Below are 17500 nucleotides of genomic sequence, written 5' to 3' on the forward strand. Positions count from 1 at the left end.
TGCACTCTTGTATTCACAATCAGCTGTTTCATAATCACATCAGAGTTGTTTAACAAAATATCCCGGTTGGCTGTACCTTTGATTTGGTTGTTACGCAAATTATTATTATTATTATTATTATTATTATTATTATTATTATTATTATTATTATTATTATTATTATCTAGAAAATGAACCCTATTCGTATTGAACAAGCCCACAGGGCCCATTGACTTGAAAGTCAGGCTTCCAATATTGGTGTTCATTAGAAAAAAGTAACAGAATTTAACGGGAAATACAGAAAGAGGTCGTCACCTGTTAAAAAACAAAAAAATAAATTAACAAATACATAAAAATGTAAATTATTAAAATACAAGGAGAATACGTAAATGTAATTAGGTGAACATTTTGTGGAAAAATATCAGTCAACAGACTTGCTTATTAGGCGGAACGCGTTCCATGAGCAAGCGTAATACAATTAATGACTTTCATACATTATTCATACTATTAGCGCGTTTTTATGGAGAGGCCCTGAAATCTAATATTGCGTGTGCGTGCGTGTGTTTGTTACGCTTGTGTGTGAGGTCGCGTGTAAGCCATTTTCTTTTATCTAACCATATTTTTTTTTTTACTTTGTATTTTTACTATTCTTTAAAAAAGCATAAATTTTTTGTCAATAATTATTCATCGCTCTGCTGCGATTTATTTCAGTGTATCAAGAAAAACTTCAGTTCACTTAATGCTTATTAGCTATCAAATCCTACATTCACACACACACACATACACAAACACAAACACACACAATATATTTAGATATGTAAATATATATACATACATACATTATTTATATATACATACACAAATATAATTATATATATACATGTATATACATACATACATACATACATACATATATATATATATATATATATACTCACATAAAATACAACTTTTATCAAATCGTCGGTTGCGTGCGTTATTCGATCTTTTAAAAGAACGGATGGAATTATCTAAATGGAGCAATATAAAATGTCGCCGACTTTATGCGTTATTCGGACTTTTATGACAACATAAAGAAAAAATACATCTAGCAATAAGAGATTTATTCCGATTATCAATTTCTGGTACGGACATATCCACACACATACGTACATACAAACACAAGATACAAACAAGATGTATTAGCAACGGGTAATCCGATATCAGCTACTTCGGCCAATGTTTTCTCATGTTTTCATGAGAATGAATGCTTGGATAACTGTCATTACGTTTTAAACCTGTCTTATATCGGAGGTATGTCGACGACACCTTCATTGTTTTCAAACAAAAAGGTGACGCCATAAAATTTTTCAGCTATTTAAATCCAAAACATGCCAATATCAAATTTACTATGGAGGAGGAAAAATACTGAAGGATGCCATTTTTAGATCTCTTGATAACGAAAACTGACTGCACCGCAGTAATGGAAATCTACAGCATTGAAAACCTATTTTCTCTAGACTTAGTTTAAATTTCTTAAGTGAATGTAGTATAAGATACAAATTAAACAATATTAGCACCCGACTTTTCAGAGCCTACAGGTTGTCCTCGAATCGCTACCTTTTGCAAAAAGTTTTCGACGACATTCTTTAATTAACAACAACGGTTACCCAGAGAGGCTACTTTACAGAAGATTAGCTAACCTTCTCAATACCATCATAAACGGTAAGGGGATAAAAGAAACAAATGACCACGTGTTATATTTCAGATTTCCTTATGTATCAAATAAAGTCAACGGTGTAATAGAAAGAAAAGTAAAACAAATGACCAAAACATACTTTCAAGATGTAAAGATTCGAATGGGAATTTTTAATCATTTTAAAACTGGAGTCGTTGACTAGTGAACTGTTCAGTGATTGTTTACAAATTTGTGTGCCCGAAGTGTTGTCTACCAGAGCTTTTGAACACATAGGCGTAATAAGTTCAAGGACCCTTTCACCCCTAGGTCAGCCACCTCAGTCCTCCATAACAGAGCACTGCCACGGCTAATGCAACGTTCATTTTAATTTTTCGGATTTCAGTATTTTATGTCAAGCTCAGTTTGAAACTGAGCTAAGACTGTTAGAAACCTTTCATGTAGAAAAATTAAAACCTAACTTAAATATAGATAACTCTGCCTTCAGCAGGAAAGTGTTTTAATTTAGATCCATTATTTTATATGCACTTACGTTTTTAGTATAAATGTGTTAGTTTTTTAATCTTTTACACAACCTGACGATGGACAGTTATCGGAAACGTTGTTAGCAAAGTATTGTAAATAATGGAGAGAAGAAAATGTTAAGGTTTGTTTGCTTTGACGCTACAGTTCCTCACCCGATTAAGATTTCCTTCATGTGAATATTATTATTATTATTATTATTATTATTATTATTATTATTATTATTATTATTATTATTATTATTATTATTATTATTATTCGTCAACCTAACTTTGGATTACGTGAAAATAAACCCACACTACTTATTTATAAGAAGAAGAGACTAGGTTCCAGGCATTTCTCTCTCTCTCTCTCTCTCTCTCTCTCTCTCTCTCTCTCTCTCTCTCTCTCTCTCTCTCATTATATGCCGTTATCACCAGTCCCAACGACGTCTCCGAACCATCAGAGACAAAAATTAAGAATTCTCATAAACATCACCTTATCAGCTTCGTCGGATTAATAACCATTAAGAGGAAATCCCTCGTCAGCTTCTATCAGAAACAAAAACGTCCGATAATTTGAAACAGCCGGCGATATACACAGCCCCATAAACCTTAGGCCTAATCTGAGGAAGAGGCCTGTATTTTTTGTGTTCCCGTTGTCAGCGTTGACGGATCAACTCATCAACTCATCCTTTTTTGGTGGGGGGCGGAAACGACTGTGAGATGATCCTTTGATCAGTCAGGGAAAACTCTTCAAGGATGCTGCTTTTTGAGGAGATGAGCCGATGCGAGCCGTTGGTTGCGCGTTTCTTTTTTACAGTTGAGTCACCAAATGGTACACTGAGGATTAAAGGAATATATATATATATATATATATATATATATATATATATATATATATATATGTATGCATATACACACACATTATATATATACATACATACATACATATCCACAGAGAGAGAGAGAGAGAGAGAGAGAGAGAGAGAGAGAGAGACTCCATAAGGAAACTGACCATCAATGAAAAGTGTCAAAGACAGAGACTACCCAAATGTTTGTGTGTGTGTGTGTGTGTGTGTGTGTATGTATGTATGTATGTATGTATGTATGTATGTATGTATGTGTGTGTATGTATGTATGTATGTATGTATATATATATATATATATATAAATATATAATATATATATATATATATATATATATATATATATATATATATATATATATATATATATATATATATATATATATATATATATATATATATATATATATATATATATATATATATATATATATATATATATATATATATATACTGAGGTTCTCGGCAAACCTTTCGGGATGAAACAGCCAGCTTTATGGCCATTTCCACCGTTGGTTGTTACCCACCAAAATCAACTGGATACCAGATGCACTTTAAAACTCTCTTACGAAGAGAATGTCACGACCACTAGAGTGTATCTATAGGAATATGATGCATAAGTGGTCGTCACCTGATATTCCCGAATTCCAGTTCATTCCCATGATGTGCCATTTTGACAGAAAAGATTCACAAAGTTTCATGTTCCTTGTCTAGGAATAGATAACCCCTCTGTAATATTGTACATGGCATTTATTATTTATCATCGTGCATAGGTTCACTTTCAAGAATACGCCCAATAGCGTTCAAGAATACACCCAAAGACAGATAAGAATACATCCCAAGATATTCAAGACTACATCACAAGGTGTTCAAGGATACGCCTGAAGACATTCAAAAATACACCTCAAGATATTCACGATTACACCTCAAGATATTCATGAATATACGTCAAGACATTCAAGAATACACTACATGATATCCATGAATACTGTTCAAGACATTCATTAATACTCATCGAGATGTTCAAGAATACGACTCAAGACATTCAAGAATACACTTCAACATATTCAAGAATACGATTAAAGTTCTTCAAGAATAAACCTTAAGAATACACCTGAAGATATTGCAGAATACACCTCAAGATATTCAAGAATACGACTCAAGACATGCAAGAATACGACTCAAGACATTCAGGAACATATCTCAAGATATTCAAGAATAAACCTTAAGATATTCAGGAATATACCTCAAGACATTCATGAATACACCTCCAGAGTTCAACAAATACACTTCAAGACATTCAAGAATACACCTCAAGACATTCAAGAGTACACTACAACATACTCAAGAATACACCTCAAGACATTTCAGAATACACCTACAGATACTCAAGAACACACCTGAAGACAATACAAAAATCAATACGAAAACATTCTAAATGCACTTAAAAGACATTCAAGAATACACTCAGGGATATTCAAACATAGCCCTGTTGACATTTTAAGAATACACCTTTGAGGTATTCCAGAATACATCTCCAGACGAGAGAGACCCGGTTCACCTTAAAGGTGATCCTTGGACCCCAAAAACGCTCTGACAAAACCCCTCGAAGAAAACGGAAGGTTTTCAAGTTCCCTTGTTTGAGGAAGGTTTTTTTTTTTTTTTTTTTTTGAAAGAGGTCGTCTCGCGCTCGCTCGGTCTCTTATGCTTGAATTTAAAGCGGTTACTGACAACACTTTTTTTTGGAGGAATTTGCAATTTAGTGCTTTCTATATGTATGGAGGGCATATATTCGGGGATACATTAAAAAAAATATATATATATATCCATTCATATATGAATACATACATACATGTACGTATGTATGTATGTATATGTCTATATATACATATATGTACGTACATATATATATATATATATATATATATATATATATATATATATATATATATATATATATCTGTATAGACAGACAGACATAGAGAGAGAGAGAGAGAGAGAGAGAGAGAGAGAGAGAGAGAGAGAGAGAGAGAGAGAGAGAGAGATGAGTATGTGTTAAATTTGTCGATGCTCGACAGCAATACCTTAACTCAGCAAGTTTCTAAAAATAATGGCGCTTCTTACCATAAAAAGAAACGACAGCTTTCGTCTTCCATTAACGTCTCTGAAGAGAAGAGAGAGAGAGAGAGAGAGAGAGAGAGAGAGAGAGAGAGAGAGAGAGAGAAATTCATCCTCTTTTGTGCAAACGATTGGAAGAGAATCCCGCGCTTAATCAGGGAGGGGGAGGTGGAGAAGGAAAGTTGGGGTGGGGATGGTAGAGGAGGGGATGAATGGATGGAGGAGGTGGGAGGGGAGGGGGAGGGATAGGTAGGGGAGGGGTAGTGGGTGACGTCGAGGCAGGAGACAGAATTACCTCCGTTCCACACCACAATGAGATCCTACCGTCTCGCCAGATTGTTCCCCAAGACTCGGTATTCGGATTCATTTCTTGAACGTATTTCTTTTTCTTCTTTTTCTTCTTCTTAAGCCTCTTGACGAGATGAGAAATGGATTGAAAATAACAAACCCAACCTTACATGTATTATTTTTTTTTTCTTTTTTTAGTTTTCTGCTCAAATGTTCTATTTCGTGATTTACTGTTTTTTTACTGCTTTTTACATAATTGTAAATTCATAAATTTAACCTTAATATAAAATTAAAGATAATAAAAGACCAAACGTTTACTGACATAACTATTCCGACGTTAAAAACAATATTAAAACGCCCCTTTAAATAAAAGAAAAGAAAGTTAACCTATCAGTTACCGGTTTAACAAAACAATGCTTTCGGAAGAACTGTCTCACGGACGCTGCTTTCAAGGGAAATTACGCAACAATAACAATTACACAGCAATATATGAAATCTGTTAGTTCAGTTAAATTAAAGAAATAGAGATGAAATCTCGAAATCTGAGACGTTCTTAACACCAGTACTACATTTGAATATATATAATATTTTCCTAAGATTTTCGAATTTTCTTAAATGTGGTCCCCTCTGTATTCAATAACTGTACCACTTAAAACCGACAATTCTCCTCGATTTTCAGGACTGTGGTTCTTCGCAAAACTGCTCAGTTCTTATTTATCTTTAGAGAACTGTTTTACAAGAGGTGCACTTCTTAATTTTAGAGGAGCCGTGGCTCATTTGCAAAAGCTTTCAGAGGTACTGTGTGTCTTGGAATCTTTTAATTCCCAAAGTTAATTCGTGCTGTAGTTCTTAAAATCTATTTTTTTTTTCAATCTTCAGCTCCTCAATATCAGAGGTGCTGTGGTTCATTTATAGCTTTCAGAGGTGCTGTGTGGCCTGAAATCTTTTAATTCTCCGAGTTAAAACATACAATTTTATCCAATCTTCATGTGTTGGTTGGTTTCGTAAAATTCCTCAGATCTAAGTTATTTTCACAAAACCGAAGTTCGAGAGGTACACTTCTCAATTTCAGAGGTGCTGTGGTTCATTTACAAAAGCTTTCAGAGGTGCTGTGTGCGCTGAAACCTTTTAATTCTGAAAGTCAATTAGTGCTGTGGTTCCTAAAACATACAATTTTATCTAATCTTCAGGTGGTGGTTGGTTTCTTGAAATTCGTCAGTTCTTATTTATCATCGCAGAGACGGTTTTCAAGAGGTACTCTTCCCAATTTCAGAGGCGCTGTGGTTTATTTACAAAAGCTTTCAGGCGTGCTGTGTGTGCTGAAAACTTTTAATTCTGAAAGTCAATTATTGCAGTCTTTCTCAGTCTTCAGGTGGTGGTTGGCTTCTTAAAACTGATCAGTTCTTACTTATCTTCACAGAACTGGTTTTCAAGAGGCACTCTTCTGAATTTCAAAAGTGTAATGTGGTTCGAATTCCACAATAAGTTGTAGGTCCCTTTGCTAGGTAACCAGTCGGTTCTTAGCCACGTAAAATAAATCTAATCCTTCGGGCCAGCCCTAGGAGAGCTGTTAAACTAAGATATACTTAACTTTGTGGTTCATTTACAAAAGCTTTCAGCGGTGCTGTGCGTCCTGAAATCGTTTAATTCTGAAAGTTAATTTTCGCTGTGGTTCTTAAAATCTACAATTTTTCTCAATCTTCAGGTGGTGGTTGGTTCCGAATGAGCTAGCTTATGTCAGCTTAGGGTCTTGACCTTGGGCGGCCCTTCGGTGTCGTAAAGGGAATAGAAAACCTGGAGTGGACCAAAGGACTCGCCCATCCGACAGAAATGGTCAGTTTTTACCAGGAGTGTTTTTTTTAAACAGAAAACCAACCCATTCGCTAACTTGAGCTAAACAGTTCTCCTTTTTCGTATATCAAGTCTATGCAAGCAGATGTATGCACGAGGCAAATGTAGCTCTCACCTTATTTGGTGACCACATCGTTTATAAGGCGTTGGAACTATATTCTTGTGAACACAAGATGTTCTCAGTGTTGAAATTTTCCAAAAACGTAGAGGCAAGCAGGAAACGCACACAAACACACACACACACACAAGCACACCTGTCTGTCTGTCTGTCTCTCTCTCTCTCTCTCTCTCTCTATCAAATATATATATATATATATATATATATATATATATATATATATATATATATGTGTGTGTATATATGTGTGTATACATATACATACATATATATACTGTATATATATATATATACACACACACACACACACACACACACATATATATATATATATATATATATATATATATATATATATATATATATATATATATATATATATGCACAAACATATGTACATGACAGCAAGCTATATTAAGAAAAGAATATTCCACGAAACGAACGAACTGAACAACTGAGAATTCACGATTCACGTTACCACCTCTGTACACTTTCATCACCAAAAATCATACACACGCACTTACACGGATCCATTACAGAGCTGGTGCTGTCATTTTTCAGAATAACAATGCCACGAGCATGAATGAAAGAAGCATACATCACCGCTCGAGATGCTTTGGGCCTCATTACGTCGTGAAATATTTGACGATATATAATTCGGGTTTTTTAATCAAGAAACGCATTACGGAAAGAGAACGATGATTATGGTGATCTTTCGTGAAATAAATGTTAGGTGAATGATTGGGTAGGTTGTAATATTCTCGTTGTCACAGAGATTAATGTTGTTGACTGTAATTGTAGCCGAAAAAACAACTTAAACGTAAATAGAACAATTTTACATAAGTACATTAACAGGGGAATTCTTCTAAAAAAAGTGTTTCAACTTTCATGGAATGCATTAATTATTTCTGTTCTGTCCATGTACGTAAATGTTTGTGTGTAATATTCTTGAATACTGCCTTTTCCAGTTGGGTGTTTCCAATGCTTGCGTAGATATCTTTTCAGTTCCTAATATTTTACAGACAAAGAAAGTGTTTTCGTCACTAGCAAGTATCTGCAACTTACACTCCCTCTCACTACTGACTCAAGCATAAAATTCCTTTTACGGATGTCATCATCCTCGCGTAAAATATATTTACGCGCAGGACCTAAATTTTCTAACCCACCTCTTGTATAACACGGGCCTCTACCCATGGGGTTACATCGTGAGATCACTTCCTCTAGCATGTTAACAGCACTCAAGGAAAGAAGTCCTCCATGTCCAAAAAGGGATTGGGAACTTGTAGGCGAACTTCCCTAAAAAAATCGAAAAGTCGGTTAACTTGAAATTGCTTTAGTGGGAGTTTGCGGTCAAGGGAGAGGCGCTTCCGTGTAATGCTCAATACACCGTCGGTAGAAAATTTAAAAAGGAAAGTGTTAGAGGATTCGATACGCGTAGGTAACAAAAAACAACAACAATAACAAAGACAATAACAAAAGGACTTTCACGAAACATCTGATACACACCGACGAAGAATTTAAAAAGTTTGCTTGAAACACTCGGTACAAGTACGGGATGAAAAAGGGTAAAACCTTTCGTGAAACACTTGATACACGTCAGTGAAATAATAAAAAGTCTTGAAACACTCAGCACACGTAAGGAAAGAAAGTAAAAACTGGTGAAAAGGGGTAAAAAGGCTATCATAGAACACTTGTTAAAAACAATGAGTCTTGAAAAACTCGGTACACATGGGGAAAAATAAAACAAAAGCTTCTGCAAACACTCAATAAAAGCCATTGAAACAATCAACAAGATTTTCATGAAACATTCGATACGCCTCAGCAAAAACAATACCCATCAAAGAACTAGTCGATAAACGTCGATAAAAACAATAAAAAAGAAATATTTAATTATTATACAGTACGGATTTATGATATAAGCAAACTGATGATTCACATCCCTCACTGAAATTGTGAGCAATTTATTTTGAATCATAAACAAGTAAAATATACTCCGAAGTTTCTTCGGCGCAATCGAGTTTTCTGTACAGCTCTTAACGAAAGCCATAAAAAATGGATCTATCTTTAGGTGATCTCGGTATAATGGTACACGAACCGCGGCCCACGAAACTCTCAGCCGGCCATGGTGGCCTGTGCTGTTGCGTTGCCACAAGTACGTTTATGGCTATGTTTAACTTTAAATAAAATAAAAAAAATACTGAGGCCAGAGGACTGCAATTTGGTATGTTTGATGATTGGAGGGTGGATGATCAACATATCAATTTGCAGCCCTCTAGCCTCAGTAGTTTTTAAGATCTGAGGGCGTACAGAAAAAAGTGCGGACAGACAGACAATAGTTTTCTTTTCAGAAAACTAAAACGAGACAAGGATAAATATTTAACGCAGGATAAGTATCAGAATATCTTCATGAAAGTAAAAAGAGAAGTAAAAAAAAAAAACAATTCAGCAGCGTAATTTTTCTTTTTATTTGTTATGGATTCCTTTTGTAAGGACGATCGACTCCAAAAATGAACAACGATATGGAATGTTTTAAATCATCATGAAATATTTATAGAAATATTATGTATGTCTAAAATCAGCCTAAAGTTCATTTACTTTACCACATATCCTTCGTCACTAGATCACCTTGGAACGTTTAAACATACCTGCAAAAGAAAAAAATAAAGTTAGTTGTGATAATAATAATAATAATAATAATAATAATAATAATAATAATAATAATAATAATAATAATAATAATAATGATAATAATAACTGGTAAATGTAAATTCATCCCTTCACCAGACAGTGTTGTTTCAAACAAAAACAGAATAATAATATTAACGAACGTCTTCTGCAATATCAAATTAATAATAATAATAATAATAATAATAATAATAATAATAATAATAATAATAATAATAATAATAATAATAATAATAATAATAATAATAATAATAATAATAATAATAATAATAATAATAATAATAATAGGTTCTATTGAATATTATTGCTGCTTCAGCTGCATTTATTTTGTAGAAGACTTTTTCTATTTTCCTTATTGCGGACTTCTCTTCAGTGGAGGTGCGTGCTAACAGCTCGCCTATATTTGTCATTTCATGGGGGAAAAGTCAAAATCTGGATTCTGCTTCTTTATATTCTTTTCCCCCATGAAATGACAAATATAGGCGAGCTGTTAGCACGCACCTCCACTGAAGAGAAGTCCGCAATAAGGAAAATAGAAAAAGTCTTCTACAAAATAAATGCAGCTGAAGCAGCAATAATATTCAATAGAACCTGTTTAAAAGAGGGTCTGCTGCCAAATTATAATAATAATAATAATAATGAAGGTAAAATCATTACTTCATAAAAAATTTTTAATAACAAAAAAAATAAGATCTTCGGCAATAATAATAATAATAATAATAATAATAATAATAATAATAGGCCTTATAATGATGAAGGTAAAACAATTCCTGCATCAAAAACTGCATTCATAACAACGAAAAGAAAACTGATACTAACAAAAATCATAATCAACATCATGGTACACATCTCTCCTCTTTTACTTAGAAGACTGAAAGACACTTCTATAAATGGGGCGTATTTCTGGGTCTGATTAATTCCTGTCCACTGAACGTAACCCACTCCAAGACGGCCAAAAGTTCAAGCACCCAGCCGATCTTGCCGCGAGCAATATTGGGGAAGGAAAGCTGGTTGGAATAAGACTCGAGAGACATTTGGGATATTTTTCGAGGGCGTAATCAATTAGGCGAGCGAGGGGTCGCTCCGCCTAACGCAATTAAGGAAACGAGCGTGATGCTTTTTGGAAGCTTAGGCAAGCAATGTGTCGGCGTACCCTCTTTCCTGGGGTTCGCAAGCTTTGGACTCGTGGCGCCGAAAAAGGACGATGCTGTTGGAACGCCGTTTGGTTGTGATCCGTCAACATAACTTCCTCCTCCTCCTCCTCCTCCCCCTCCTCCTTTCTTCTTCTTCATTTGTTATTGTTATTACTACTACTATTATTATTATTATATTAGAGTAAACATACATCTCCTCCTCCCCCTCCTCCTCCTCCTCCTCCTCCTCCTCCTCCTCCTCCTCCTTCTTCTTCTTCTTCTTCTTCTTCTTCTTCTTCTTCTTCTTCTTCTTCTTCTTCTTCTTCTTCTTCTGATTTACTGTTTAACTGACAGCCTAACTATGTCACGAAACTTTCGGATTTATAATTTTTGGCAGAAAACAAATCCACTTACGACAAGTTGCATTCTTGGACCACAAATGGAACAGTCTCTTCATGGTTACCTTACACCGAATGGCGCTCTCTCTCTCTCTCTCTCTCTCTCTCTCTCTCTCTCTCTCTCTCTCTTCGTACTTTTATATGACCAATTTAACATGTATTTCCCACACCGACAAAATGCTTTCTCTCTCTCTCTCTCTCTCTCTCTCTCTCTCTCTCTCCGAACTCTTACGTTATTAGTTTAACATATACTGTATTGCTGTTTGTCTTCTCCTCATTTTCTCGCAGAAATAATGCTCTCTCTCTCTCTGTCTCTGTCTCTGTCTCTCTCTCTCTCTGGGCACTCCTACATGACCAGTTTAACATGTATTTCTATATCTCTTTTCATATTTTCACAATTGCACATTACGAGAAGAAAATTCAATATTACTTCCGTTGATTAATTCCAAACATTTCGACTGTCTTACAAATTACAAGAGTCCTTTTAGCGACCGACGACCACCAACCAGCCCCCATCAATCCCGGAGAGCAAATCGGGCAGACGAACGAACGAACGAACGACCGAACAGAAAGCCAACATAACAAAGGCGCCTTCAATTCAAGGCACTGTTTCGTCCGCTCATTCCGGTCTGGAATAATTGAATTGGTGGGGCTCCTAATTCGGTGCGACTTCGCTGTAACTTCGAAAAGAGTGAGTTGAGGGCAGCAGCTTCTCAATCCTTCCTGGCTTCGTGTTTTCACTTCACGTGTATTTCACTTCTTCTTTGGTGACTTCACACACACGCACTCTCTCTCTCTCTCTCTCTCTCTCTCTCTCTCTCTCTCTCTGTCTCTCTCTCTCTCTCTCTCTTTATGCTTCTATGTTACCACTTTAACATGCATTTGCATTTATCTTCTCATTTTCGTACCAAGAAAATACTCTCTCTCTCTCTCTCTCTCTCTCTCTCTCTCTCTCTCTCTCTCTCTCTCTCTCTCTCTCTCTCTCTCTCTCTTCGTACTCCTACATACATGACCGTTTTAATATAAATTACTATCTGTATTTTCATCATTTTCTCACCGAGAAAATATCCCCCCCTCTCTCTCTTTTTCACACACACACACACACATACGATTTGATACTACTACTTCCATTTTTTCCTTTTGGGTGGGGTTCCTATGGGGGGGGGGGTTCCTTAGGACACTCCTGAACGAAGATATTCAACCTCATAGTTTTATGGCAGCAACTGCTACGGACAAAATCAATGGATTTTGCCAAGCAGGTTATAAATTCCAGCACTTTTTCTCTCGCGAAACTTCCCCCCAACCCCCATCCCCCACCCCCATTCCGTTCCCCAACACTCCAACCCACCCATCCACACCACCACCATTCACCTTCATATGAATAAAGAGAGCAACTTCACGTCAATGGAAATTTACAAAGTATGCACTCGATTCTAATACTGTTCTATCTTGGAAGAAGACGCGAATAAATAAAGACTCAATTTCATGTAGAAGAACAAAACTTTATTTCAAAAACCTAACTCCATAGAGAAAGGGTGGAATGCCTACAGTCTCCATACTATATTTCGATAATGATGTGTGATGCAACAATGTGCAAAACTTCATATAATAAAGGGAAATCTACAACCACAAATGCCACATTTCTTTTTACAGCTTCAGCAATAGACCTACATAGGGAGGAATTCCCAAAACTCGTTTCTGCTTGATAGAAATACCATTTAAACGTTTCTGGATTCCATGTAAGTATAATTCTGTTCTATACATTACAGAAAAGAAACAAATCTCTGAAATTATAAATAAATTTTGTCAGGATTACAGCAAACACATTTACTTAAACAAATCTGCTTACGTATATACATATATAGGCAATAACTATGTATAACTATACTAATGTATTACTGTGTATAAGTATAATTAATGTGTAATCAAACCATAAACTCTATGAAACAAAGCTTCAAACAACAAAACACCAAGAAGTAAATAAACAAGGAAAGCATAACTTTAAGAAACTGCCTTCCCCCACCAGAATGTGCTTCCCTGGAGTCAGACTTGCAACAAAATAAGTCTTGTGGGAATTGATAAAATGTAATTTCGAAGAACCTCCCTCTGTGAGAACCGAGGTCAAAGAGAGATGGAATACCCTATAGCGTGATGGAGAGGGGGTCTCTCTTCGTCAGAGGAGTGTAAAGGAACCGCAGGGTACAGAATAATTACTCTGCAGTACAGGGCGTCACTGTACAGCGTTGTGCAGAGCTCCAGTGCAGTCGACTGGTTGACTGATTTGTTTCTAAATAATGTCGTCACAACAACAATAGTTATCAACAAAGCATGAGAGCAAAGTGGTGTAGGGAAAACAAACGTTCAATATTATTGTACTGAGCATGGGTACTGTGCTGTACGCGGTTCTTTAAAGTACAGTACTGCCCAGAACAGAGAACAGAGTTGATCAGGATAGTATGGTGCCGTTCATAAACTAAAACTACTTAGGACAACGTAAAGTTATAGCACACTACAGAACAAGAACAGGCAAGCAGTGGCCTGCGACAATAATTTTGTATATGTAGCCCAGAATTAGTTGTGCTATTGACGTATGTCTACAACGCAGCAGTTATCTTTTAACTCAAGATACGAAACCAAGAACTAACACAATTATTCTTCTAGAAACTGAAGACAGGAAACAAATGACTTTCTCCAGTTTACTTGAAAGTGAAATATTGCAAACAGCACCGCCTCGAGTGGAAGAATTCCTCAAGGTTTCACATGGACATAGTATTTAAATTTAGATGTTCGCTGCAATTTTAGATTTAATGGAAAATATTGCATTGAATGCTTAGAACTGATAACTTCAAATCCAGGCAATCTTTTATTGGAAATTATCCACACGTGTTATAATATATTACTCGATATCCACATTCTCTCTCTCTCTCTCTCTCTCTCTCTCTCTCTCTCTCTCTCTCTTTCAAATAGAATACAAAACAGTGCTCTCGTTCTAACACAAATAGAATACAAAGCCGCGCTCTCTCTCTCTCTCTCTCTCTTTCTTTCAAATAGAACACAAAACAGCGCTCTTGTTCTCTCGCAAATAGAATACAAAGCCGTGCTCTCTCTCTCTCTCTCTCTCTCTCTCTCTCTCTCTCTCTCTCTCTCTCTCTCTCTCTCTCTCTCTCTCTCTCTTTACGTCAGAGGGTCTTTAACACTGTATAATTAAGAAAAAATATATCAGAAAGGAATACTTTATTTTCCTTTTAAAAATGTTTGAGCTTATTTTTTTCTTCCACAATCTCAAACAGCCTTAAACTTTATAATCAAGAATAAATACTCTGGCGTCAAAACAACAGGTCATCTCCAGGAAAAGAAAATTATTTCTTAACCACCAGACTTTTCTTCCAGAGTCAATATTCTAAATTAATATCAAGTGAATAATCTCCAATTCAAGTTAATGAGAAGATAGCAAGTATTAACATGATAAGAAACAATGACTGTTATCAACAGCTGATTACGAAAAACAGGTAATTACAAAACGTAATCTCTGTGTTGTGAGATAAGTGATTATTAAGTATGTTTCTACGGAAAATACAGTGATTGTATGGAGACCTTGTCAATAATGCCTCTTTATCACCGCGCAGAATAAATACATTCAAATCATATATTCGTTGTCGCATATAAAGGCATGAATGATATATGTACATATCTTTTCTTTAACGCACATACGTCCGCTACACCGAAATAGAATTATGTTAGGTTTGGTCAGTATTTGGATCGGTAACCCCTACGTAAGCACTTTGGAAGTCAGTTGCGCAGCATGTTGGGCTAGCAATCTCATCTCAAACAGCTACGATAGCACTTCTACAAAAACTACATTTGTCTAATAGGAAAGGGTACACGATATAAGAAAAATGAGAGAGAGAGAGAGAGAGAATGATTCATGTCGGTAGAAAAAGTTAAGATCTTTAAGGATTCAGGTTTTACCAGTTGTAACCAAGTCCTAAAAACAAAATATAAAGGGAGAGAGAGAGAGAGAGAGAGAGAGAGAGAGAGAGAGAGAGAGAGAGAGAGAGAGAGAGAGAGAGATACACCTTCATTCATTAGCATTTCGGCCAAACTGCATTACATGTTCGGATAAACTCTACGCGGTCTGTACATATACTTTCACCTGACTCAACTTGTAAATCGCCATAGAGAGGGAATACGGTTTGCACTGGATACTCGCTCCCTTCTGTTCAACACCGTAACTTGCTCCAGGTGTTAACAATACTATGACAACAAACAGTCATTCTTTACTAATGGTTTGTTCGAAAACCGTGAGCTCAATACAACCGGCTAGAGCGTTGGCTGGGAAGGTACAGGAATCATATATATATATATATATATATATATATATATATATATATATATATATATATATATATATATATATATATATATATATGTATGTATGTATGTATATATATGTGTGTGTATATGTATGTGTGTGTATATATATATATATATATATATATATATATATATATATATATATATATATATATATATATATATATATATATATATATATATATATATATATATAAATATATATATATATATATATATATATATATATATATAAATATATATATATATATATATATATATATATATATATATATATATATATATATCTATATTATGTGTGTGTGAGTACGTGTGTGAAATATTTATTGCTCTTTGAGCATAACAGTAAAAATTTGAATCAGGGTATAATACAACGCTAGCGGCATCCAAGTCCAATCCATCCAATGCATGAAGCGCTCCGATAAAACGAGCAATCTTTTCTTCAAAGAAGCTTGTGCACGTTTCCATCCCAAGCGGAGAAAGACGTGAAAAATTTGGATGCTCTGAGCAAATAGGTATGTGTGTTTATATATATATATATATATATATATATATATATATATATATATATATATATATATATATATATATATATATATATATATATTATATATATATTATATATATATTATATATATTATATATTATATATATTATATATATATATGTATATATATATATATATATATATATATATATATATATATATATATATATATATATATGTATGTATATATATATATATATATATATATATATATATATATATATATATATATATATGTATGTATGTATATGTATGTGTTATATATATGTGTGTGTGAACAACTACCCAATGCAACACGCTTCCTTCTCACCAGAGCATGATGTCGACTACTGTATATTTATTCCTGAAAGTTGACACATAAGTTCAATAAATAACACGCATAAAACTCCCGCAATAATACCTATTGCATAATTGTTGCTACTGAATGCAGTAATTATTGATAACAAAGCCAACAAAACTTGACCTAGTTTCTCCTCAGTGCTGATAGCATTTTTAATTTCGACACGAAATAATCTTTCACTCAATCAATCTTTCATTTAATTACCTACGGATGACGCTCATTAAAATGATGACACGCCCAATGAATCAGATTACAAGTTGAATTTGAATATTGCGAATGTAATACAAATCAACTGAAATATGATACTAAGTTTTTTTTATTCATATGCCTGCTACATATGTTGCAGCTGACAACAAATTGATATTTAATTTTTATGAGTATGGAACGACTTTCTTATATTATTAACAGGAAAAAATACAGGCTGAAGATACGAATAATAAATAAAAATAAAATGACAGTTTCCATAACCAAGGCTTTATCATAATTTGTCATGTATGAACTGGAAAACAAGTCTTTATCAAAATATGTCTTACGTAGCTTGAAAAACGAGTCTTTATAATTTTTTTTTTACATAGCTCGAAAAACAAGTCTATCAAAATTTGTCCGAAACAGCTTGAAAAACAAG

The 17500-nt window shown here is 34.6% G+C and overlaps 1 protein-coding gene across 6 annotated transcripts in view; it reads right to left on the reverse strand.

Moving 5' to 3' along the window:
• LOC136839505 (uncharacterized) overlaps positions 1–17500 on the reverse strand; it is a 550025-nt gene that overhangs the window by 475153 nt on the left and 57372 nt on the right. Inside the window, exon 2 of one of the 6 annotated variants that reach the window (XM_067105671.1) lies at positions 9590–10043. The exons of the other annotated variants lie outside the window; for them this stretch is intronic. Coding sequence (XP_066961772.1) covers positions 10034–10043 — 10 coding nt within the window. The 3' untranslated portion in view covers positions 9590–10033. Of the gene's footprint in view, positions 1–9589; positions 10044–17500 lie in introns of those variants that run through there. 6 annotated transcript variants of the gene reach the window in all.

This window comes from Macrobrachium rosenbergii, chromosome 6 (genome assembly GCF_040412425.1).
Source record: "Macrobrachium rosenbergii isolate ZJJX-2024 chromosome 6, ASM4041242v1, whole genome shotgun sequence".
NCBI classification, from domain to species: Eukaryota; Metazoa; Arthropoda; class Malacostraca; order Decapoda; family Palaemonidae; genus Macrobrachium; species Macrobrachium rosenbergii.